General features: G+C 36.1%; 1 protein-coding gene across 14 annotated transcripts in view; it reads right to left on the bottom strand.

Moving 5' to 3' along the window:
- The window catches only part of PICALM (phosphatidylinositol binding clathrin assembly protein), a 108265-nt gene that overhangs the window by 30898 nt on the left and 50271 nt on the right, over positions 1–27096 (bottom strand). For 8 of the 14 annotated variants that reach the window (XM_039462205.2, XM_039462207.2, XM_039462206.2 and 5 more), the window contains exons 5-13: positions 26109–26202; positions 22832–22943; positions 21276–21382; positions 18106–18147; positions 13847–13932; positions 11487–11610; positions 11093–11229; positions 7289–7392; positions 700–849 (exon numbers count right to left, since the gene is read on the bottom strand). In XM_039462205.2, coding sequence (XP_039318139.1) covers positions 700–849; positions 7289–7392; positions 11093–11229; positions 11487–11610; positions 13847–13932; positions 18106–18147; positions 21276–21382; positions 22832–22943; positions 26109–26202 — 956 coding nt within the window. The remainder of the gene's footprint in view (positions 1–699; positions 850–7288; positions 7393–11092; positions 11230–11486; positions 11611–13846; positions 13933–18105; positions 18148–21275; positions 21383–22831; positions 22944–26108; positions 26203–27096) is intronic. The other 6 variants (XM_039462216.2, XM_039462218.2, XM_039462213.2 and 3 more) reach the window with 1 other exon arrangement.

Below are 27096 nucleotides of genomic sequence, written 5' to 3'. Positions count from 1 at the left end.
AGAATTCAAAAACATTTATTTCGGCTTCAGTATATGCTTTAAAACATACTATTCCCTATATAACCTCAGTGTGAAATTCTGTCTTTTTATGCTTTTTATACTTTAATTACAGGATATCCAAGTCAAGGTGCTTTTCTGCTTTACTATTTTAAATGAAACACATACTTTCTACTTTGCATTTATCTCTGTTATCTATAAAGTAAAATCCTTCAGAAGGGGATAAAAAATATGTATAGATTTTGGACAATATAAAACTGATGTGCAACTGTTAAAAGAGAAAGAAAAGATTAAAGATAACTGCTAAGAGTGATTAACCCCTCTCTCCCCTAAACACAAAGAGAAAAACACATATAAACATAAAAGTTTAAGAGATGTTACTTTTCAACCAGTTCTCCAAACTAAAACAGGAAGCTGCGTGTGATAGACAGCTAGAGTATTGCACTATAACACAATAGAGAACAAAACACTAAAAAAGAAACCTCAACATCAAGAGTTTTCCTTCCTAAAAGTTTGTGTAAATAAAATTGGTATACTACTGTCAATTTTAAAACCTCACTACATTATTGCTGGTTATTTTATTTTAGAATTCGATATTAAAATCTGAAGTAATTGTTGCAGTGCTTTTAAATTAATGGATACGTAAAATATAGTTAGGCAGCATAAACAATGATTGGAAAAAAAGGTTAAACGGTACTTTACCAACAAACATTTCATGAGTAGGTGTCCTAGTGGTAAAAGTGGATACATCTGAAGAAATGGAAAGGTGAACATCACCACTACTTTTTGTGAGGAAAGGATTTAAGCTTGGAATGGCATCATCAACAGCATCTACAGTAGCAGAGAAAGGATCTGTGCAGTCCAAATGTATTACAGCAAAATGAAGAAAGGAAGTAAATAAATTAGTATCGTAATTAGTCAAAAGATGCAAAGTGAAAAGTAGTAGCTATATTACTGTTATTAATCTTAAATATCTAAATTATCAAAAATAAAAAATATCTAATTATCAAGATGGAAGAATTGCATTTAACATATTTTAGAATGAATCCTTAGGAAAAAATAATTTGTTAACACCAGGAAGCCAATAGTCAGGTAGTTAAAAAAGAGAATAACAACCAAGATGTTTCTATAAAGAGCCACCCACCCTGCACCAATCTTCCCTGCCCTAGGTGAGTGCACTGGTCATGGCAGTATAGCTGTGTTTACTGGAATAATTGATATCAACAATTGGTGTGTATGTTGTGAATAAACTTTCAAAGAAAAAAAGAGGGTAATAACAAATCAGGGGTAAGAAGCTGTTTTTTGGCATGTGTAGATAATTCCTGCATAGTTTCAAAGGTAGGAAATAAAAAACAAAGATAAAGAAAAAAATCTAAGGATGGGGGAAAAGATTTTTAGATAATTAAGAATAGAGATGAAAGAATGCCCACTTAAACAACTGGGACAAGCTTTGAATGGCTATCTAAGAACTGTAGAGTCTTTAAATGATTTGCTAAAGGAACAACAAAAGTATTATTCTCTACTAGAATGATATCAAATATGCACTACTATCAAACCCTTTATCTAAAGTTATTCTAGAACCAGATAATTATCATACTGATACCTATTTCAAGATAATTATCATTCTAATGACTGAAATCTCTTTTTCCTAACTTCTCAAGATTTAAAGAGTTAACTAAATGAGGAGAGAAAAATAAAAGCAGCAAAAATACAATATATTAATTTTTTTCTTTGTAACATAATTAAAAAGAAGATACTCCTGTAATTCTAAAGAGTAGCCTCTTCTTGCCTATTCTAGTTTAGTTCTTGACCTTCACTGAAATATGCTGTGGTACCTTCATAGTACTAGGTACTTTATTTTACTCTTAAGATTGCATGATTGAACATTAAGAAAGCAACAGTGGCCTAAGAACCAGCTCATTTACTATGTTATAGGCACACTTCCTTTAAAGTCAATAAATTCAAGGCAAGCATTCTACAAACTCAAATATAAGTGTTTGAAAAAGGAAAATATCAAGAAAATACTCCAGTTATGGGTTTAAAATTAACACATCTTTTTAATACAACTTTTTCTGCAACATAGTAACTTTTCTATAATAGTTATTCTTATGGAAAATAAATTCACACTAAAAAAATTAAGTCCTACAAATCTATCAAAATATGCTGATTATACTAGTCAAACTCGAAATTTTTCCCATCATTCCACTCCCCAATAAATAAAGAATCAGAAAATATTAATTCACAAATTAAAAAGTAGAAAACACTCAGTTATAAGAAGTTGGGGGACGACCCTGTGGGTTTTTTGGTTTTGTTCTTTTTGAGAGTGGGTCTTGCTTTGTTGCCCAGGCTAGAGTGCAGTGGTACAATCATAGCTTACTGTAGCCTCCACCTCCTGGGTTTAAGTGATCCTCCCACCTCAGCCTCCCAAGTAGCTGGGACTATAGGCACATGCCACCACGCCTGGATAATTTAATTTTTGTAGAGATGCTATGATACCCATGCTAGCCTTGAACCCCTGCCTGGACTCAAGTAATCCTCCCTCCTTGGCCTCCCAAAGTGCTGGGATTACAGGCATGAGCCACCAAGAACATTGGCTTTTAGTACTAAAATACATTGATAGCCACTCTAGCTCCTTCTTGCATAAGAAAGGAGTTGCATTAAGCTTAGAGTTAACCAGTTAGAGGTTGAATGTTTTCTTTTTATTTTTTTTGAGACAGAGTCTCACTGTGTCACCCAGGCTGGAGTGCAACGGTGTGATCTCAGCTCACTGCAACCTTTGCCTCCTGGGTTCAAGCAGTTATCCTGCCTCCTGAGTAGCTGGGATTACAGGCGCACACCACCACACCAAGCTAACTGTTCTATTTTTCTATTTTTAGTATAGACAGGGTTTCACCATGTTGTCCAGGCTGGTCTTGAACTCCTGATCTCAGGTGATCCGCCTACCTCAGTCTCCCAAAGTGCTGGTATTACAAGCATGAGCCACCCACACCTAGACAAATGCTTTGTTTTTAAATACATGATATTAACAGTTGCATGGAGTTTTTAAAGTACCTTATATTTTGTCAGACAAGTAAAGTATCTTTCATTTTTTTCATGCAAAAAAAGCCATGAAATAAGTCATTAAAAAAAGTGTTTTTTTTTAAATGACTTATTCCATCAACACATTTCTACAACAGATCCAACCACATTTCTACAACAGATCTATTGGTTTATGAGAAGACATGTTCAGGAAAGGTTACTAGTTATCTGCTGTTCTATCGACAGATACGGTTTTATCTAGCACCTAAGTTTCAATCACTTCCTATTATGTGAAACACCTTAAAGAATACTCAGAAATGTGTGCAAGTACATTCATAATAAGATCAATCAGACAATAAGGAAAACCAGTTTGTAACTGACAAAACACTACAAGTAATCTAGATATTAATCTATTAATGGACATTATACTATAGTAATAAAAACCAATTCATTAAGATATAATAATAACGCCCCGACTATTTCAAGTTAACCTTCTAAACTGGTAGTTCTAAATCCCTTATTTATTTTTTTTAGGTAGAGTCTTGCTCTGTTGCCCAGGCTGGAGTACAATGGTATGATCATAGCTTACTTCGGCCTTGACCCTTCTGGGCTCAAGCGATCCTCCCACTTCATCCTCCTGAGTAGCTGGGAACACAGGTGTATGGCACCATGTCCGGCTAATTTTCCGATTTTTCGTAGAGGCGAGGTCTCACCATGTTGCCCAGGCTAGTCTCAAAACTCCCTGCCTCAGCTCCCAAAGTGCTGGAATTACAAGTGTGAGCCACTGCACCCAGTCTAAAAATTTTTTAAATAATACTTTTGTCCATTATTTTTTAGCATTATTCATTCAAGTTAAATTTTTTTTGTTTTGTTTTGTTTTGTTTTAAAGACAGAGGCTTGCTCTGTTGCCCAAGCTGGAATGCAGGGGTGTGATCTTGGCTCAATGCAACCTCCACCTCCCAGGTTCAAGCAACTCTCATGCCTCAGTTTCCCAAGTAGCTGGACTACAGGTGCACACTACCAAACCCAACTAATATTTATTTTTTAGTAGAGATGGGGTTGCACCATGTTGGCCAGGCTGGTCTCAAACTCCTGACCTCGAGTGATCTACCCATCTTGGCCTCCTAAAGTACTGGGATTACAGGTATGAGCCACCACACCTGGCCCAAAAGCTTAATTTTATGCTACACTAGAGTCATTAAAAAATAATCCAAAAAAAGTTAAAACAAGGACTAAAATGGCACCACAGTCATATTATAGCCTTTATGTCCTAAACAACTGATACCTACATTCACACACAGTAAACTGATTTGTTCAAAAACATTTTTTTGGTAGAGACAAGGTCTTGCTATGTTGCCCAGGCTGGTCTCAAACTCCTGGGCTCAAGCAAGCCTCCTGCATTGGTCTCCTGAAGTACTGCAATTACAGGTATGAGCCACTGGACCTGGCCAGATAATCAAATTTTTTCATAAGGTGTTGTATGTTTCATGCCAACTAAGAGTAAAGGAAATTAAACTTTAGAATGAATAATTCTATTACACCTAAACTAAAACTTGAAATCTTGCTTCAATTACTCAACAGTGTACCAAGCTGATAATATTGTATATTTTTAAATATAAAAATTCAAAGTTTGCTGTAATTCAAAATTTTCAGGGTAAAGAAAACCTAGGTCTTCACAGATATTAGTATTCAGTATTAGTATTCAATACCAACTGCTTGTTTAGACTTCAGAACATTTCTTGAAAAGGCAAAGGTTCATTAATAATACAATGAAGGCAACAAGAGAGCTTGTGTTCTCTCATTTTCGTTCCACCAAAAGGTGGAATTTTAAGACTTTCATATATACATATAAACTTTTCTTCCCTTTACCTCTACCTTCATTAACCTATCTATGACTAAGAATGCACATCATTTCTGTGGTGCTGACGATAAGAACTAAATACTAGGTCTGCTTTGGGCATTCATTTTCAGCTAATGAAAGCCAGTAAAAGAATGCAACAAGATTTGGGGACTATAAAAAAATCATACTCCTGCTTTGTCATATACTATAAAAGCAGCATGACATATAAAATGTTACATATTTAAGGGTTCAGGTAAATGGTTAACTTCAAAATACCTTAAGCATTTAATGCTATGATTGAAGCTTCTCATATATAAGATTTCTTTTGTTTTTGTTTTTGTTTGAGACAGAGTCTTGCTCTGTCACCCAGGCTAGAGTGCAGCGGTACAAATCTTGGCTCACTACAACCCCTTCCTCCCAGGTTCAAGTGTTTCTTGTTCCTAGCCTTCCGAGAAGCTGAGATTACAGATGTGCACCACCATGTCTGGCTAATTTTTGTAGTTTTAGAGACAGGGCTTTGCCATGTTGGCCAGGCTGGTCTCGAAGTCCTGGACTCATGTGATCTGCCTGCCTCAGCTTCCCAAAAAGTGCTGGGATTAAAGACGGAAACCACCGCACCTGGCCATATATAGGATTTCTTTATTTTAGTCTAATTTTAAGTTAGTTTAGTCTAATTTAAAAAACAAATCTTAATCTGATTGTCATGTATATGAATACTGACTTGAATTAGAACATTCTTGGCTTAAAATATTCTTCAGCATCATGCAGAAGTCAAATCCTGAAGTTATCACCAACTCAGAAGCCAAATAACCTTATATGAAAGTCAAGACAGGATTGAATTCTGATTATATCAAGGGACTTAATATAGGGGAAATTTTGACTGAAATAGCATACAAAGCAAAAATAACCTAAAACAGAAAAGTAAAAATGATTACATGTATTCCAATACATTGTAGTCTGTCACATAGAGACTTTGATGGAATAATGTCTTCTAACAGGACATAGAACAATTCTTACAGACTGAAATTACTTAGAATTGTTCTCTCACAGTACTCCTCTATTTGCTTTCATCTGTGACCAACAATTTCAAGTAGAAACTTCAACTTAGCGTTTTTAGTTGTACATGGTGTCCAGACAAAACAATTAGGAATTTAAGATCAGCTTCTTTAAAATGTTAAATACATTTTTATTAGACCTTCTGTAAAATGTTTAGACTATTTAGAGAAACAATTCAGCCTTAGTTTTGAAAAGAATACTACATTTTTCTTAAAAAAAGGAAGCAAGCTGAAACTGCTTAAATGGTCATGTTAATTCTACTAACCCTTTCTAAAGCAATTCACAGTAAGTCAAAAAATAAGCATATACGTTTGGCAGAGTAAGAATCCAAACATCAAAGCATACCATTAGGATATTAAGAAACCCCTTTCTTAATCTTAATTTGCTATCTACAGTTCATTCTGAAATAATTCTAAAATACTTATTGACTTTATTAATATTTTGTCATTTTTAGGAATTACTCTCAGATCTTAAGATTCAGCTAAATTAAACTAGCCTTCAGAGTCAATTAGTTTGTTAAATCAAGTTCAGTCTCACAAAATTAGCCTGAAATTCGGTGTTTTAGGGTTTCACTATTTGTTCTGTGCCCCACCTTGAAACAGAAAGAACTTGTCCAAAAGAGAAAGTGTTCATTTATTGAACAAACATTTACAAATTACCTGTCAGAACAAACTACTGTAAAACCTGCCTTCACAGAGCTTACTTTCCAGGATATAGTACCTTAAAAAAAATAATTTAAAAAATGAAAAAAGCTTGCTTTGTATACTGTAAACATTCATTAGAATAATTAATTTATTTTGCTACAAGAGATAAGCCTATCACTTCAGAACTGCTTGAGTTCTGCAAACATTCCTATCGGTACAAGGAGAAAATTCTTTGACTAGCAAAATCTTCCAGGACTTAATTAAACAAACATTTAAAACATAAGCAGCATAAAGCTCGTCAAGACAATCCTGGTCACAACATAATTCACTGTATTATAATACCATCTAAGTTTTATTAGAACTTTATCATATATTTCCCCAAAAGTTAAAAAAAAAAAACTATACCAAAATCAAAATAACAACTATACATATTCTGATTATGGAATAAAAAGTCAACATTAAAAGAATGATCTCATACTTAAAAATACACTTGGTCCTTCCTCTTACGTTTAATCTTTGTCAAATGTCATTTCATAATTTAATTGAACATAAATTCCAAAATTATTTATAATAAATGAACATAACTTCAAGGGATAAAAGTGCTTCACTGCCATTTTATTTCTCAAGTTCTCACGTATCAAGTGTAATAAAAAACGACATAAATAAGTAAAACACCAGAGAATGAGGAGCAGAGATGCTTAAAACATCTAAAATAGAATTCATCAATGCTTACCTCCCCATGTACTTGCTACCTGAGAAGCAGTTGACATAGAATGTACAGATGGGTGAAAAGTTGGCTGCTGCAAATCAAGCAGATCATTGGGCAGCTTTGATGTGCTAGAAAGATATTTCGGAAATGTGTTTTATTTACTAGAAAAACCTTGCTACTTTAGTGTCACCTCCTCCCCCCATCCCAGCCACTGCAGATAAAAACATTAAATACAAGGGGGAAAAGACCCACTAATATAAACCTCAAAAGAGGAAGTTTTCCTCATAGAACAGCATATTTCTAAGGAGGCTTGAAAAAATAATCTAATACCATATCTTAAGTTTACATAGGATTCAAACAACAGCAGCTCTTCTGAAAAGGATAAATGCCTTCCCCTGGAAAAAAACTCATTTCCTTATTGAAATGAACCTAAACAACCAAATTCTAAAATACTAAATATCATAGCAATTTTAATGTTTTTTAAATAAAAGTTTCTTGCTTTTAATCTTCACAGAACTTGAATCACATTTGTAATACAAAGTAAAACACTCATTAACTTCAATTCCAGTGCCTCAATATCCAAACTACATATCAATAATACAGGGGAAAATTTTTACATGCATTTATGAATACAGCCACCCCATCATACATCACACTATTTACATGATATATTTCTTTTTCTTTTTTTGAGATGAAGTCTTGCTCTGTTGCCCAGGCTGAAGTGCAGTGGCATGATCTTGGCTCACTGCAACCTCTGCCTTCCAGGTTCAAGTGATTCTCCTGCCTCAGCCTCCCAAGTAGTTGGGACTACAGGCTCACGCCACCACGCCTAGCTAATTTTTAAGTTTTTATTAAAGAATGGGTTTCGCCATGTTGGCTGGGCTGGTCTCAAACTCCTGACCTGAGGTGATCTGCCAGCCTCAGCCTCGCAGAGTGCTGGGATTACAGGCATGAGTCCCTGAGCCAGCCTCTTTTTTTTTTTTTTTTTGGAGACACAGTCTCACTCTACTATCCATGCTGGAATGCAGTGATGCAATCTTGGCTTAAGGCAACCTCCACCTCTTGGGTTCAAGAGATTCTTGTGCCTTAGCCTCCCGAGTAGCTGGGATAACAGGCACATGCCACCATGCCAGGCTAATTTTTGTCCTTCAGTAGAGACAGGGTTTCACCATATTGCCCAGGTTGGCCTCGGACTCCTGACCTCAGATGATCCACCTGCCTCAGCCTCCCAAAGTGCTGGGATTACAGACGTGAGCCACCATGTCTGGCTTATATGACATATTTCTGATCTCCAGACTTCTATGTGATTTTAATGAACAACTCAAAAAATGACCCCAGAGTGTCTACGAATTGAAAAACAGTACAGAAATTTTTTTTTAAGAGATGGGGTCTTGAGGCTAGGTATAGCAGAGGTCAAGGTGGGTGGACTGCTTGAATGCCAAAGTTCAAGACTAGCTTGGGTAAATGGCAAAAAAAAAATACAAAACTTCACTGGGCGTTGTGGAGTGCACCTGTAGCCCCAACTACTCAAGAAGCTAAGGCAGGGGGAACACTTGAGCTAATGATGTTAAGGCTGCAGTGAGCCATGACTGTGCCGCTATACTCCAGCCTGGGTGACAAAGCAAGACACTGTCTGAAAAGAGCGAAAGAGAATGAGACACACAAAGAGATTGCTATGTTGCCCAGGCCTGTCTTGTACTCCTGGGCTCAGGACTTCCTCCTGCTTCAACCTCCTGAGTAGTTGGGACAACAAGCCCATGCCACCACACCCGGCTCCTAATTTTTAACTTATATATTCTCCAAAATATAATTTATTTTTAAATTGATATACAATAATTGTACATGTTTATGGAATACATATGATATTGTGATACATGCATATCATGTAATTATCAGGGTAATTAGGACATCTATCACACCTCAAACATTTATCACTTCTCTGTGTTGAGAACATTCCAAATCTCTTCTAGCTACTTTGATAGAGATAATAAAATTATTATTGTTAACTAGTAATTCTACTGTGCTATGAAACATAAGAACTTATTCCTTCTAACTGCATTTTTATAAAAAAGTTTTGAAGACATGTCTTTAGATGTAAAACAGTTTTGTAGACAGTAGATATAAATGCATCTAGAGCTTTGGGGAATACAAAGAATATAATAAGAAGTCTGTAAATGGGCTGCAAGATTTCCCCTTAATTACTATTAAATAGGTGAAAATTTTTAGTACGTAAGATAAGACATAGTGAAATTAGTTCTTTATCCAATAATTTGTTTCAGACTCAAACACTGAACATTCTTTCCACTTATCTCTCCTAAGACAGATTTCTTTTCAAGGTCTTCAAGTTGAGAACTTGTCCCTTAATGGGGTCAATGTTACTTTACTGGTGATTAAAGAAGGTAGCATACAAGAACAAACAAATAATAAAGCTGAAAGAAAAACGAAGAACTAAATTCAGACCTACTAAGATTTTCGGGAGCAGGTAGCAACTGAGAATGCATAGAGCAAGCAGTTCAGGTAGTAAAACTTACACCGAGCTATTAAAGGAGTCAGTAGGCAAGAAGACAACCTTTTAAGGATGAGTTAATTAAAAAAAATGGCAACAACTAAGTCAAAGGAAAAACCCACCACTCTCTATTGAACATTTAACATGTGCTAATAATGCACTGTGCTAAAACTTAGTCATCTGGGAGCATCTTAGAAACAAAACTTCTTGGGTCCCAACCCCCACCTATTGAATCAGAACTCTGGGATTGGGACCCAGATAGCTGTGGTTTAATAACCTCTCCAAGTGTTTCTGATTTTAAAACTGAGAACCATTATCTCATTTAAAAACAAGGTTCTCAAAAAAAAAAAAAAGAAAGAAAAAGAAATAACAGAGCCAGGATTCAAACCAAAATCTGACTTTCAAACTACTTTAAGGCACTCTGAAGTAAAAGACAAAACAGACTTAGAAAATGCCAGTTATTTTAGTTTGGCAATATTATATTTCCATGTTAAGTAGCTTAAATTAAAGAACAAGATTATTGCCGGGCACGGTGGCTCAAGCCTGTAATCCCAGCACTTTGGGAGGCCAAGGCGGGTGGATCACGAGGTCAAGAGATCGAGACCATCCTGGTCAACATGGTGAAACCCCGTCTCTACTAAAAATACAAAAAATTAGCTGGGCATGGTGGCACGTGCCTGTAATCCCAGCTCCTCAGGAGGCTGAGGCAGGAGAATTGCCTAAACCCAGGAGGCGGAGGTTGCGGTGAGCCGAGATCGCGCCATTGCACTCCAGCCTGGGTAACAAGAGCGAAACTCCGTCTCAAAAAAAAAAAAAAAAAAAAAAAAAAGATTATTAAAGTTAGTCTGCTAGCCTGCAATACCAAGAAATCTGGCAACTAAATTCTGTCACTGTGTTCTAGATTACAGAGTTTAAAACCAGGAAATAGGTATGAGAGATGTTTAATATCCAATGAAATGGTATTTTGAAATATATATCATACCCATATGTCAAAGAGCTATAAAGGGTCTTGAAGCATTAGATGCCTCATAAATATGTTTAATCATAATTTTTACACAATAAAAAGTTTGCCCAGAGAGAACAGCTACATTCCAATTAGTATAAATCAGTGATTTAACTATCTTCCATTTTCTAAAAAATTAAAATATAAACTGTTATCACTTTATCTTTAGGATTATACCAATACTACTATTTATCACCACCTCTTTGCGTGAACAGATTATAAAATCAAAAATAAAAGTAAACCCGAAAAGTTCTGCAAAATTTCTATTAGAAGTCTTTGAACCTAAATATTCAAAGGTGACCTTAACTTCTACTCCTACCTGTTAGAAGAACTAGGGGTAGAAAATATGTCAATGGCTGGTGCAGTCATTATCCCTCCTGCTGACGTGGATACAGGAGAGGCTGCAGTTGTTAAAGAGGTATGAGGTTTCTTTGCAAGTTCTTTTAGGCGCTGTTCCTGTTAAGAAAGGGAACTACCATAAGAATTCCAGAAACCAGATTTGTTTGTACAGCCTCTGAAAAAGCATCTCCTAATTTTGTTCTGATAGCAGATATTCTTTGTTTTCATGAATTCCATGTCAGCATGAAAAGTTAAACTGAGTTTCAGCCCATTAGGTATCTATGCAGTTAAGACTCTAAGTCTGTATAGAGGCCCCACTGACCTTATGAACACTTGTACTCATTTTTACGAATAAGGAGAATGCACAAACTTACCTTTAAAGCTTTTAAACGTGCTTGTTCTTCCTCTAATGCTGCCTGCTTTTCCCTTTCATCCACTTTGGTCAGAGACAGACCAGTGCTTGCCAGGGAAGAGACTGCATTGGAAAGTGTAGTTGCCCTAGGATAATTTAACAGAGATAATTTGGCTTTTTGCTTAACACTTCACAATACATCCAGGTCATAAAATGGTCTGGCAACCTTGTCATGGATAGGCACTATAAATACAAACTTGACGTCTGGATTCAAACCCAGTACTTCAGATGAAATATCCTACCCAGGAATCTACAGGATTATAGCAATTAGAAAAATGCTGGCTTACAAACACTGCTTTTAGATTAAGTGTCAGACTTTGGAAAGGGTTCACAATAGAGTAGGGGCACTTTGCCTCTTCCAAGCCCCAAGAGAGGAAACCAATACAATTAGGAAAGAGCCCACACAATCCCACAAAATCCCTGATGAGAAGAAGTATTGTTTCTCACAGGGAAAACCCTCTACTAACTTACAGCCTACATTTTGGCAGTGCCACAGGAACACCAAAACATGCGTAACAGTAATAAGTAACGTAGATCTAGGTACGTTTCACCTATAACAACATCCCCAGGGGACTTCAGGTTCCTTCAAAAGAAGACTGGTTTCAATACAGTCACCAGGCCATCTGGCATCTCCGTTCTATGCGCTGCCCTTTTGCCAAACTAGAATTTCCTTTTTAAATATACATATACAATGCATCATCTCTCACTGGCAAATCATCTCCTTTCCCTTTTATCAAAAATGTATCCACACTATAAACCTCAACATTAACTTCCCAAATGTTAACTCTAGGCTAAATAAAACAAGTGGTAAAGAATTCTAACCTAAAGAACTACCTTGAGCTTTATTAATTTTCCTTTTACCACACACCAAACATCATTAATTTCTACTTTAAGCATTTAAAGTGGCAAACACTACCACTTAAATTTTATGTAAAATCAGTATTATAAATAAGTCATTAAAAAGAGACAATTCAGAAGACAAAGGAAGAGTAACATAATTGTGACAGAAATGCAAGAAACCAATATTTCTTATGATAAACATTTCAGGTAAACTGGTGCACCTGAACTACATGGCTTTTTTTTTTTTTCCATTATTCTCTCAAACAAATGAGACTTATCGTTTTGACTGCTACTTCTAAAATCCTACTAGAAAATTCAAAGTACAAATCAAAGATTAAAAATAAGCATTAAAATCCAACAATGGCATTTTCCTTTAAACATTATTTATATTTACAAAAGAAAATTTAAAGAACAAAAAAAATTATTTATATTTTATTAATAAAAGACCAAAAGGTCTGGAACAACAATCAGAAAGTCTAAAAAGAACCAAAGGAAGGTTCTCACTAGACAAATTCTTTCTTCATGCTGTTTTTAAAAAGCTTCATAAGAAAACATGAGAGTAACTCAAGTAATTTCTTAACCCAATGCAAAAATCATGTTAACAGACTGACATGAAATGATTTGTGTTACTTTCAATTTGCTAGGTTAACTGGCTGTAGTTTGAGGAATTAGTTTAAAACATAATAAAGTGATTAAAATATAAAATATCAATAATCAACCTCATGAACTGGCATTAGAGAGAGACCATGAAATGTGATGTTAGATATTCCAGGTTTGAGTCCTGGCATTGCTACTACATACTTCACAAGGCTATTGTGGGGGTTGAGCAAATTAATACAAAAGTATCTTGTATTAATTACAGGCACGGTGGCTCATGCCTGTAACCCCAGCACTTTGGGAGGTTGAGGCATGTGCATCACTTGAGTTCAAGGGTTCGAGACCAGCCTGGCCAACATGGTGAAACCCCATCTTTAGTAAAAATACAAAAATCAGCCAGGCATGGTGGCATGCACTTGTAGTACCAGCTACTTGGGAGACTGAGGTAGGAGAATTACTTGAACCAGGGAAGTGGAAGTTGCAGTGAGCTGAGACTGTGCCGCTGCACTCCAGCCTGAGCGACAGAGTGAGACTCTGTCTCAGAGAAAAAAAATATAAGTATCTCATAATTATAAAGCACCATACAAAACAATGCATTATCGTCTTTAGGAGAAATCATAAACACAATTCTAAATCATGCAGTCATTGTCATTATCTTAAGAGATGCTGACATTTATTGAAGGTCAGAAACTACCTCAAGAATCTGCATGTATTAATCCATTTAATCCTGATACTAATTCTATGAGGTTGATATTATGATTAAACCCATTTTATAGAAAATCAAATCAAGATAAAGAGAAATTAAATAGCTTGGAAACTGAGCTGGATTCATCTACTCCCTCAGGAAAATCAATCTTGCTCTTTTTCCTACAAAGAATAACATACCTGCTTGCAGCTGTAGAATCTTTGATTTTCTTTCCTTCCAAGGAAGCTAAATGTTGTTCCAAAGCATCGAGAAGACTGCTGGGGGCCTACAATTGCATAAATATTAAAAATTTCATGATAATTAGGCCACTGGTCAAATTAAATCAAGTATTATCTAATCAGAGAGCAACAAAAATAAACACGTATGTTCTTCATGTTCTAATTAACGGCAGAGTTTTAGCTACTTCATGAGAATGACAATTTTACTTTTATTATACAAGCATGACCTAGTTGGAGATACTAAGAAACATTATCAAAAATGTAAGAACTGAAAACTATGTAAACATGAAACATTTTTAAAAATTTCCAAGTACTTAAAATTTTTTACATTTTGTTTAAATTTTAAAGTAAAAACATACTCCTAAAAGCTAGACATACTGCTGAGCATGCAGAAGGTACTTAATGAGCACCTGCTGAACAACTGAAAGTGTTCAAATATGACTCTGGAAAAATTATTGATAAATGACACTGAACACGGGCTTCAGGGAAATGAAAATGAAAATCACAATGAGATACATCTTTTCACCTACTACAATGACTAAAGTTTAATACATTAGCCAATATCAACCATTGCTGAGGATATGGAACAACTGGAACACTCATACACCACTAGTGGGAGTTTATCACCTTGAAAATGGATTAGGTTGTTTTTCACAATGTTAAATACACACCTACCTTAATGACCCAATTCCATTCCTAACTATTTACCCCAAAGAAAGAAAAAAGTATCTCTGTAAGAAATGACTTAATGTTTAATGTGGCTTTATTTGCAATAGTCAAAAACTGCAAACAATCCAAAAGTCCATCATTTGGAAAATGGATAGACAAAACTGTGGTAAATACTATTCAGCAATAAAGAAGAATTAATGGTACATTCAAGAACACATGCAGATATTGAACAATATGATGAGCAAAAGAAGCCAGAATGCAAAAGTAAATACTTGTATGATTCCACTTATATTAAGAATCAACAAAATTATGCTATTAGAAATCAAAATAGTATTAGCACACTAGTTAGGCGGAAAGTAAAGTTATTTAAAAATAAAAAAAAGAATTCAAAATAGTGATTATGGAGGTGGGTAAGAAGAGACTAGAAGGGGGCATAAAGATTGGGTAAATGGAATTTTCCTATCTTGAATGATGTGTTGGTTACACAAATGTTTATTTATCAAACTGCATTGAAATGAATATTTACCTTGTATTTTCTTTTTTAACGGAAGACTAATTTTAAACTCAGGCTATAGCTCAAATCTCAACTTAATATGAAGAAAGCAAAGAAAACCTTTTCAGCGTGCAGCCTAAGAACTGTTCACTGTAAGTGAGGCAAATGCATCAGTAGGATTTACTTACTAGATAGTTTCTGGATTATAGGATCTAAAAATACAAGAGGCAATACCTACTAATTTCTCTATCATTTATGACTTCAACAACTTCTTTCATCTACTACTTCCTCTATATACCAGGACATTAGCACAAGGGAGATACAGTAGAAAACCATGTGTAAAACCAAATACTACATTGTAAAATTAACTTCTTTGCTGAATTGATAGTATACATGCACTTCCTACAGCCACAGCAAAAATGTTTGCTAATCAGCAGCAAAGCACTCTTTAAGAGCTTTCAGAAATGATGAGGAAGATGTTGATGATAGTGGTTAACATTTAAAAAGCTCTTCTCACACAACAGATACTGTGCGCTAGCTACCTTGTGTGTTGTCACTGAATCTATGAAGAAGACACTACAGGTATATCCATTTTACAGATAAACAACTTGAGACAGTGAAAACTAAGTAATCTGACAGAGATCACACATCTGATACACAACAGAAGCAAAGATAGGAAAGGTATCTCTGACTTTAAAGCCGACGTAATTAACTACTATGCTACCAAATCCTAGACTGAAACGGTGGTCATATAAACTGTAGTTTATCTTTTTTTCTGGAATTCAAGCTGTGGCTTACCAATATTAAAATATTAAACTGTCAAGTTATGATGACAAATCATTTCTAAAATCCCATCTAAGTATATCCCGCTATTTTTTAAAAGTCAAATCCACATGACCAAGAGTGAAGAGGCTGGGGACAGTGGCTCACACCTGTAATCCCAGCACTTTGGGAGGCAGAGGTGGAACGACTGCTCAAGCCCAGTAATTTCAGACCAGCCTGGGGAATATAGGGAGACCGTCTCCATACAAAAAAACAAACAAACAAAAAAACTAGCTGGGCATGATGGCATATGCCTGTGGTCCCAGCTATAAGGGAGGGTGAGGTGGGATGATCGCCTGAGCCTGGGAGGTTGAGGCTGCAGTGACCCGTGATTTTGCTAATGCACCGCAGCCTGGGTGACACAGCAAAAGCCTACCTTTCCTCCCAACCTCCAAAACCCAAAGAGTGAAGAAAATGTGGTACTTTTACACCTTAAAAGAACAATATATAATAACAAAAAGAGTAAATAATCTCAAATTCACACTCTTCTGTATTACCACCATCTTCCCTAAAGTGTAAACAGCTTTGGTTTGTTCACTTTCGAAAATTTTCTGAATCACCAAAAGAAAGCTTGGCATGTTCCCTTTGCTCAGAGACCATCGATACAGAGGAAAAGAAGGACAGAAGCTAACACTATCTAATTACAATACAATGAATATTAACATACAGTGACACATAAAGACAGCATGTAACGTCTACATCTAGCCTGAGGACAACGATTTTTAAATAAAACATAAGGGAAGCACCACAAATGGGGTGGGTAACAGGGAAATCTAAAGTTGCCAAATGATTTCATACTACATGTTATTCAAGCAATGACTTGTCTCATGTTCAACTCAGAATAATGTGCTTAATAAAGCTAATTTATTTCAAGCGGACATATGCAGGATTTTTTATTTACATATAGCTCATGACTAGATTTATTGCATAGTCTTAGCCTTGACATTAGAAGGAAGAATCAGAACAAGTGAGTACAGAAAAACTCGGTAATAACCATTAACAAGAAGGTGCTTAAAAGATGTCCTAGAGGCCAGGCGAAGTGGCTCATGCCTGTAATCTCAGCACTTTGGGAGGCCAAGGTGAGCGGGATCACCTGAGGTCAGGAGTTTGACACCAGCCTGCCTAACATGGTGAAACTCCGTCTCTACTAAAAATACAAAAATTAGCTGGGTGTGGTGGCTCACACCTGTAATTCCAGCTACTTGGGAGGCTGAGGCGGGAGAATCACTTGAACCCAGGAGGTGGAGGTTACTATCAGCCGAGATCATGCCATTGCATTCCAGCTTGGACAACAGCATACTAATCCATCTCAAAAAAAAAAAAAAAGTCCTGGAAGAATTCAAAACAAAACAGGGTAAAACAGATGTCAACAGCTGAGAGAGTTGATGTGAGGGTTACAAGGATAGTTTATGCCAGGTGCTTTAATAATCTTAATACTGAGTAAAGAAAACACAGAGAATAAGTCAGAACAACCAGCAAGTCTGAAGTTTTTTCCCTAGAAATTTTTCTTGATGATGATAAAGATGATATTAAAACAGCCAACATTAGTTGAGTGTGTTTAATGCTCTAATTTTTTAGCATTAACTCATTTAATCCCCTGAACTAGTTACTGCATGAGGTAGGTACTACAATACCTTCATTTTACAGATGATGAAACTGAAGCATAGAGAATAACTTCCCCAAAGTCACAGGCCCAGCTAATGGCATGGCTGGGACTAAAATTTGGACATACCCCAAACCCTACTCTCTTAATCTAATATTATGTTCTGAAGTTTATCCCTATTTACTACTCCCACCTGAGTCAAATAGTCAAAGTGGAAGTTTAAAACAGAAAAAATAAATACTGTATAATTCTCTACTAGTAGTATAGTGAAAACTGTTTTTCTAAATATCATTTTCTAAGTTCAGGTTCCAACAATTTTTTTTTCCTTTTTTTCTTTTTAAAACGATAAAGACAGGAAAGAAAGAGTGACTGAAGAGATTAAATAAATGGTATGACAGTGGGTAGGCCACAAATATAAGCGGCAAGCAGCTCATTTTACATGATCATAATGTTAGAACAATCTTCAGGAATATATAAAAATGTTAAAATTGGTCAAAAATTGCAATGATCCCTTTGACAATAGGGGCTATATGTTACTTATTTTAATACTCTTCATACCATATACACAACAGATGTTTTAACAGTATAGTTGGTATTTTAATAGTATCAACTATATTTTAACAATATAGTTACCTGTGAAAGGTCTGGTATATCACCTCTGTCAATTCCAACTTGCTGCAAGAACAAGAATTATATTTAATAAATTATAATAAAGATGTTTTATAAATAAAATTTGAAAAAAATGTCATCATGGCTAGTACTGGTAATATTTTAAACAGACTTCTTAAGAATCAGAAAAATAATCTCCATAGATACTCCAACATTTCCAATGGCTTAGATTAGGCGTCCCCAAACTTTTTACACAGGGGGCCAGTTGACTGTCCCTCAGACCGCTGGAGGGCCGCCACATACTGTGCTCCCTCACTGACCACCAATGAAAGAGGTGCCCCTTCCTGAAGTGCGGCAGGGGACCGGATAAATGGCCTCAGGGGGCCGCATGCGGCCCGCAGGCCCTAGTTTGGGGACGCCTGGCTTAGATATTATTTGGTTGCTCTAAAAGTTCTAACAACAGGGAAACTAGAGTTGGAAAGTCAGCAAGTCTACTAAGTTACGTCTCTACATCTTCTGAACACCTATATAAACTACCTTATCGCAATCTGAAAACTCCCCTCTCTTCTATGTGTAATATGATAAAAACACTAGGGTAAAGAATGAGAAAGCCTGACCATGAACAAGTTCTTTGATGGAAAAAAAAAAAATTAAGAAACAAACCTGAAGACATCAACTTTGTTTTTCTCCATAAAACATGCTTTCCCTGGAAATCACCACAGGTAATACTTTAAAAAACTCACGTTCTGTCAGGTAGGCCAGGTTTACACAAATGTCAAGTGATATCTAATGAGGATATAACTGTCTTCACAAAGCAACTCCAATACACTTTCGTGATGCTCGGGTCCTAGGCAATTTCCAGCAAAAAGATAGAAACAGTTCCTGTGTATCCTAGCATCCAACTTAAAAAACGGTTTTCTGTCCCATGGCTGTGTTTCATTTTCTAATCGGTCTCTCTTCCTTTTCTCAACCTCTTAGGGGCTGGTCTCAGAATGATGTCAGTAGAAAATCTGATAAAGGCTGGGTGTGGTGGCTCACATCTGTGATTCCAGCATTTTGGGAGGCCAAGATGGGTGGATCCTGATCTCAGGAGATTAAGACCACCCTGGCTAATACAGTGAAACCTCACCTCTACTAAAAATACAAATATTAGTTGGGCATGGTGGCACTGTAGTCCCAGCTACTTGGGAGGCTGAGGCAAGAGAATAGCTTGAACCCGGGAGGTGGACATTGCAGTGAGCCGAGATTGAGCCACTACACTAGCCTGGGAGACAAAGCAAGAATCCATTACTCCATTTCAACAACAACAACAAAAAAAGAAAATCTGGTATTAAATTAGCTATTAATCAGATATTAATAGCTAATCACTGCCTGATCTATTTGTCCTCTTCAAACACATTTCAAGATGTTACTCTTGCCTTCTTCCAGGAACTAAGGCATTCTAATGAAACTGCCAAGCCCAATGTCTCATAACAGAATATTTTAAGGCAAGGGACTCCAGATTTTTCTTTAATCATATGTAGAGCAGGCCAGGTGTGGTGGCTTATGCCTGTAATCCCAGCTCTTTGGAAGGCTGAGGTGAGTTGATCACTTAAGGTCAGGAGTTCAAGACCAGCTGGACAACATGGTGAAGAAACCCCATCTCTAAAATTAGCTGGGTGTGGTGGCGGGCACCTGTAATCCCAGCTACCCGGGAGGCTGAGGCAGGAGAATCGCCTGAACCTGGGAGGCAGAGGTTGCAGAGAGACGAGATCACGCCATGGCACTCCAGCCTGGATGACAGAGCAAGACTCTGTCTCAAAAAAAAAAAAAGATTGTATGTAGCAGACAGTCTATCCCACCTCAGAATAAGTTAACAGCAAATCTGGAGTACACAAGAGGGCTTAAAACATAAAGTTTGTAACTACAACTACCAAACGCAAAGAACACAAGAGGCCAAGAGGGAAAGTCAACAAATGAAAACTTATTTAAAGAATTTACTGGAATCACAGCATAAACAACACTTTCTTCTCTATTTTACTATGTGACTGACCCTTAAAAAAACGGAAAGGATCTTTTTCCTTGAAAAATTTTTAAATCCAAGATAAATTTCAGTAGGCTTCATAAAACAGACTAATAACAAAGCTATTGTCTCATCATCCTGTTCTGTCCTATTGCATCTAATATAGAATAACATATCACCACAGTAATAAAGCCTAGAATCGCTAACTTGCTAGTTCCAAAGTAACTACTTTGACATAACGGACCAAATTATCCCAGGAAGACATCTCTGGTGGAGATGGGTAGAGGCTGGAGAACAAACACACAAACAAAAAAAACACCTCAAGAATGCCTCTGTGCTACCAGCATGATAATGCCTGCCAGCATTACCACAAGTGCCTTTGGTGACAATTCCAAAAAATTATTTTTAAGCATATCTGCAAAATTAGATTATCCTATTACCTACATTCATGGTTTTCATAATTAATGATAATAAACACATAAAATTCATATCTGTCGGGGAACAAAAACTATTGACACAGAGTCTTGCTCTATCGCCCAGACTGGAGTACAGTGGTATAATCTCAGCTCCCTGCAATCTCCACCTCCTGGATTCAAGTGATTCTCCTGCCTCAGCCTCCTGAGTAGCTGGGATTGTGGAAGCCCACCACCATGCCTGGTTTATTTTCATAACTTTAGTAGAGATAGGGTTTTGCCATGCTGGCCAGGCTTGTCTTCAACTCCTGACCTCAGGTGATCTGCCCACATATGCCTCCCAAAGTGCTGGGATTACAGGTGTGAGCCACCATGTCCGGCCAACAAAAACATTTTGAACTATGTGGCTCCAGCTATCTCACTGGAAAGAAACCTGCACTGACACTGGATATTTTCTACAACATTTAACAATAAACATTCTCAAATATATTGTTAATTCCCACCATAAAAATCTCTGCCACTATTGTATGTCACCTACTTAATTTTATAGAGAAGAAAACAATTTAAAAACAGGTAACTTTTCAATGCTCGCCATTAAATTAAATATACAGCATTTATTTTATTCACTACTTTGTCATATTCATTTCTTGGCACAGAATTCAACGATTAAATACTAAATTTAAGATATTTATTTTATTTGGATAGTAAGTGATGACTTCAAAATCCATACTTAGAGACAAAAAGGCAAGTTAGTAGACAGTCAATTAAAGACAGTTTACCTCTGCAACTTTGAGGAACTCTGAGATTCTTGTCATCCTAGTTAGGAACTTCTTATAGATGTCAAGACCTTCTTTGCATTGGTTCTTTTTCATATCAAAATATTTTTCTGACAAAATAAATGTAAACATTCTTTTGTTCACATCAAAATGTAACACTCAAAAAGGAAAAAAGAGTAGGTAATACCTCCAAATAGGTTTCTCAAGGAGGATACACATCCTACTAGAAAAATATCAGTATTAAGTTAGCTTAGATATTTAAAGCAAACTAGAATGGAGGTGCTATTAAATTAAAAAACAGAAACACTATTTGACCCTATTCATATTCTTACTTTGTTTCAAAATACTTTTCCTCACAATTACCTAGGTAATATTTGTGTGTTTACACGTATCACACTTTACCCCATTGAAAACAGCACTGACATCTATTTCCAATCTTCCGATAACATTATCTAAGATAACAACTTTACCATGCCCAAATGTCACTCAGAAAGTTCATTTAAGCTTAATATATACATAGAAGAGGTTAATTTATACTAATAATAGTATGAAAGACTATGCCTTCCAAAATTTTATAGAAAAATCTTTATTTTTCACTTGTGAAAAAATAAGCTTAATTTCCCTTAACCCTATGGATTAAAGCATCCCTAAGTCCATGTTACTTCAGACTATAAAAAAAAAATATTTAAATTGTTAAAAAGAGTTCACTATGGAGTTGATTATGAGAAAATAATATTTTTCTGAAAGAAAAAATTTATTTTTTTCCCCATCTTTTTAAATTGTCATAAAATATATGTAACATAAAACGTCCTTTTTTGTGTGTGTGTGAAACAAAGTTTCACTCTTGTTGCCCAGGCTAGAGTACAATGGCATGATAATGGCTCACTGCAACCTCTGCATCCTGGGTTCAAGCAATTCTTCTGCCTCAGCCTAAAACTTACTGTCTTTACCAACTAAAGTTTAAGGGCATTTTTATATTTTTTAAACTAATTAAATGGATAGAAAAAACATAGATATATCTAAAAAATAAAGTTTGGCTTGCTGAACATTCTGGGTATAAAAATATGTAATCACTTGCATAAATAATCAGGTATAAAACTCTTCAAATTAACTGGTTTTTCTTTTTCTTTTTTTTTTTTTTTTGAGACGGAGTTTTGCTCTTGTTACCCAGGCTGGGGTGCAATGGCGTGATCTCGGCTCACCGCAACCTCCGCCTCCTGGGTTCAGGCAATTCTCCTGCCTCAGCCTCCTGAGTAGCTGGGATTACAGGCACGAGCCACCATGCCCAGCTAATATTTTATATTTTTAGTAGAGACGGGGTTTTACCATGTTGACCAGGATGGTCTCGATCTCTCGACCTCATGATCCACCCGCCTTGGCCTCCCAAAGTGCTGGGATTACAGGCTTGAGCCACCGCGCCCGGCCAAATTGATTGTTAAAATGAATGAATATATCACAATAAATTTTTAGACCGCTTTAAGTAACAGCTCAGTCAATATTATTTACCCATATGACACAAGATAAGAAATAAAATGTTAGAAGGCTACAGCAGTATTTACCCAACAAATTAATAATTCCTTCATTGTATGCTGCAAACAGTCTAATGGCATCTTTGAACAGGAGCATGAAGGCAGCATTTATTACCCCATTTGTAAGTTCATTGCTATTAACCTGGGGAGAAATTGGAAAATAAAATTAGCTATTAGGTTTTAAATGACACTGACAAAAACACTTCCATCAAATTAAAACACAGTAAATTCAAGCATTAGGCATGTTAATGAAAAAGACATTTATTTTCTCTAATACACATATAAAGAGCATAGTGCAGTAACTACCACATAAATGAACACTATTTATTATTATTATTAAATTTGCTGTAACCAAATAATTGTACTCATTTGACTAACAAGAATACTGGAAATATTTTCAATTTTACCTCAAGGAATAAATCAAAAAAATAAACCAAATTAATTCTTTTTTTTTTTTTTGAGACGGAGTTTCACTCGTTATCCAGGCTGGAGTGCAATGGCGCGACCTCGGCTCACCGCAACCTCCGTCTCCTGGGTTCAAGCAATTCTCCTGCCTCAGCCTCCTGAGTAGCTGGGATTACAGGCACGCGCCACCATGCCCAGCTAATTTTTGTATTTTTGGTAGAGACGGGGTTTCACCATGTTGACCAGGATGGTCTCGATCTCTCGACCTCGTGATCCACCCGCCTCGGCCTCCCAAAGTGCTGGGATTACAGGCTTGAGCCACCACGCCCGGCTAAACCAAATTAATTCTAAGTTCTTTCTTAGCACATGAAAATTAACTCATGTTATTATATATATAGAAAAACTAAGCGCAACATTGAATGGCAAACAAAAAACTGGAAAAAAAAAAAGTATTTGCAGACTAGCAAAGTTGATTTCTATTATATAGGAAGAATCCTAATAATAAATAAAATAAATGAAAGGCAATTCATAAAATAAAAGATACATATGGATAACATGAAAAGAAATACAACTTTACTTATCAGGTAAATTAAAATATAATAACCAAATGAAATTACTAAAATACCCTTTCCTGAACACCAGACTATTATTACTCAGTGCCCATAAGAATGAAAAAGAGCATGGTAGCTCATGTCTGTGGTCCCAGCACTTCATGAGACTGAGGCAGGAAGATTGCATGAGCCTGGGAGTTTGAGTCCAGCCCGGGCAACATAGCAAAACCTTGTCTCTGCAAAAAACTAAAACCAAGAAAAGGTAGCTGAGCACGGTGGTGTACCCAGGTAGTCCCAGCTACTTAGGAGGCTGAGGTGGGAGGAATGCTTGCACCTAGGAGTTGGAGGCTGCAATGAGCTATGATCATGCCACTGTACTCCAGCCTGCGTGACACAGAAAAACACTATCTCAAAAAAACGAAGAGACGAAGAAGTAAATACAGACACCTGTTGACAAGTTATTGGCTCAACCCTTTCGGAGTATAAGTTAGCAATATTTATTAAAAATTTAAATGCTTATATTCTTTGAACCACCAAATTCTTTTTCTGGGTGTTAACCCTATTGAAATAGGTTTACAAACAGATACAGAGAGAGAGAAAGAGAGAGACAGAGACAGAGACAGAGACAGAGCCAGAGCCAGAGAGAGGGAGGGAGGGAAGGAGGGAGAGGGGAAGACAGAGGGAAAGAGAGAATCAAGTGCAACTGTTTAGGATTAAAAAATAGAAAAATTAAACATCTATCAATAGGAGGATCAGATAAATTGTTACATATAACAAAGTACAATACAAACATTGAAAAGAATAAGAGATTTTATACAAATACAACATATTAATTAAGAAAAATATTCATGGTTTGACCCTGAACTTCTATACAAACCAAAATAATGTTGAATAACTGCATCAATACCCCATGCCTTCCAGAGCAGGGGTCGGCAAACTTTTTCCTTGTAAAGGTTCAGATGGTAAATATTTTAGACTTGGGTCATACTATCTCTGTCACAACTATTGTACTCTGCTGTTGTAACATAAAACAACCATAGGTAATAAGTAAACCAGTGAGCTTGAATGTGTTCCAATAATACTATTGAGAAAACTGAAGTTTGAATTTCATATAATTTCTATCTGTTACAAAATACTATTTATTTTCAACCATTTAAAAAATATACAAAAATGGGCAATGAGCTGTAGCTGGATAATTATGTTCTAGGCTATGAAATACCTGAAAGAGTTACTGAATGTTTACTTAACACTTACTATGTGTTACACGTTAATAGGCAATGGGGATGAAACAGAACAAAAAAAAACCTAGTGTCTGCACTGAAGAAACTTAAATAGCAATTAAACAATTTAAAGGAAAAATCTATTTCAGCATGAAACAATCACAGTTCCATTCAGTAACTTGAACTTACAATCTCTAAAACAAAATTTCAAAATAAAGAAATAAGAATAAAACGTTGTAAGATAGATGCCTCCCACCTCCAAAAAAAAGGAACAAAGTTGAAAATACGAACTTCTAACATATTATAAATAAATGACAAAGCTAGCAGTTTGGTTCAATTCATGGTCATTAAAACAAAAATTCAAGGGAACACAATGCTCTTGGGCAATAGCTACATAACAGGCTATTTTAACTGCTATTTAAACTTCTTACTTCTAAATAATTGTCATGCTTTGAGTCCTATTAAATAGACAGAAGTAAAAGATTAAGTTGGCTATTCACTAAAAAAAATCCCTGTACATTTTTAAACTCCTTAAAAGCCATTCTCAAAAGAAAACAGATTTTCAGATTAATCCCTTTACCACTTTAGCTTATGTATCTTAAAATTCCAGAGTTACAGAAGCACTTAAGAAATAAATCTAGCCGGGCGCGGTGGCTCAAGCCTGTAATCCCAGCACTTTGGGAGGCCGAGGTGGGTGGATCACGAGGTCGAGAGATCGAGACCATCCTGGTCAACATGGTGAAACCCCATCTCTACTAAAAATAAAAAAAACTAGCTGGGCGTGGTGGGGTGTGCCTGTAATCCCAGCTACTCAGGAGGCTGAGGTGTGAGAATTGTCTGAACCCAGGAGGCGGAGGTTGCGGTGAGCCGAGATCGCGCCATTGCACTCCAGCCTGGGTAACAAGAGCGAAACTCCGTCTCAAAAAAAAAAAGAAAGAAAGAAAGAAATCTAAAATACTCATAAAAATCAAAAAGTAATTTGACTTGAGGCTACTCTATAGAAAATCCTTAGCTATACAGGATATCAGTATAAAAAACTAGAGTCTGTGAAAACTTAAGGATAAAAATTCTCATGAATTATAACGACCACATTTTTAAAAATCTTAAATTACAAAAGCATAATCAACTTACATTAAAATCAAGAAGCGCATCCATTTGATTCTGAATAATTGGTACAGTTTTTAGAAGTTTTTCTGTGTTCATTGTTCTCATAACTCCATCAGCCCTGTTATGAAAAAAAAGAGAAAGAAACAAACGAATCTGCAATTAAATCTACATCTCAAACTCCCCCTGGTTCTTTACTAAAACAGAGAACGAAGTTCCTATGAAATGTCACCTATTTTTAAGTCATTATAGAACCTGAAAATTCAAGCAGAGATCATATAGATAAAACCAAAAACAGGCAACACAGTATGTCCATTATCAAGGTACTCATTCAGAACTAAAAAGAACAAGAAGACATAAAACACAAGCTGTAAAAACAAAAGTTTACATTATATGGCAAGGTCTATAGCACACTTTTCACATGAGGAAATGATCTGATCCTCAAAATCATTGGTGTGTAATAAGCAGTTTTATCATTATTATTACAAATAAAATAATCATTTGCCTCAAGTCACTAAACAGTTAAACACTATGTAGCAGGGAGTTAAAAAGTCTTAAGAGTACTGCTTTATTTAAATTATTTTATTCGACCAGCTGTGGTGGCTCACGCCTGTAATCCCAGCTCTTTGGGAGGCTGAGGCAGGTAGATCACCTGAGGTCAGGAGTTCAAGACCAGCCTAATCAACATGGAGAAACCCCATCTCTACTAAAAATACAAAATGAGTGGGGTGTTGTGGCGTATGCCTGTAATCCCAGCTACTCCGGGAGGCTGAGGCAGGAAAATCGCTTGAATCTGGGAGGTGGTGGTTGCAGTGAGCCGAGATCACTCCATTGCTCTCCAGCCGGGGCAACAAGAGCAAAACTCTGTCTCAAAAAAAAAACCAAAAACCAAAACAAAACAAAATAAAAAACATTTTATTCATGACCAAAAGCCATTAAAAGCAATGGCTTTTAATTCAGAAATTATAACTAAAATCACTTTATTACAAAATAAAGAACAATTTTACCATGTCAT

The sequence above is a fragment of the Saimiri boliviensis genome, chromosome 6 (genome assembly GCF_048565385.1).
Source record: "Saimiri boliviensis isolate mSaiBol1 chromosome 6, mSaiBol1.pri, whole genome shotgun sequence".
Classification (NCBI taxonomy): Eukaryota; Metazoa; Chordata; class Mammalia; order Primates; family Cebidae; genus Saimiri; species Saimiri boliviensis.
This window is presented reverse-complemented; position numbering and strand designations above follow the sequence as displayed.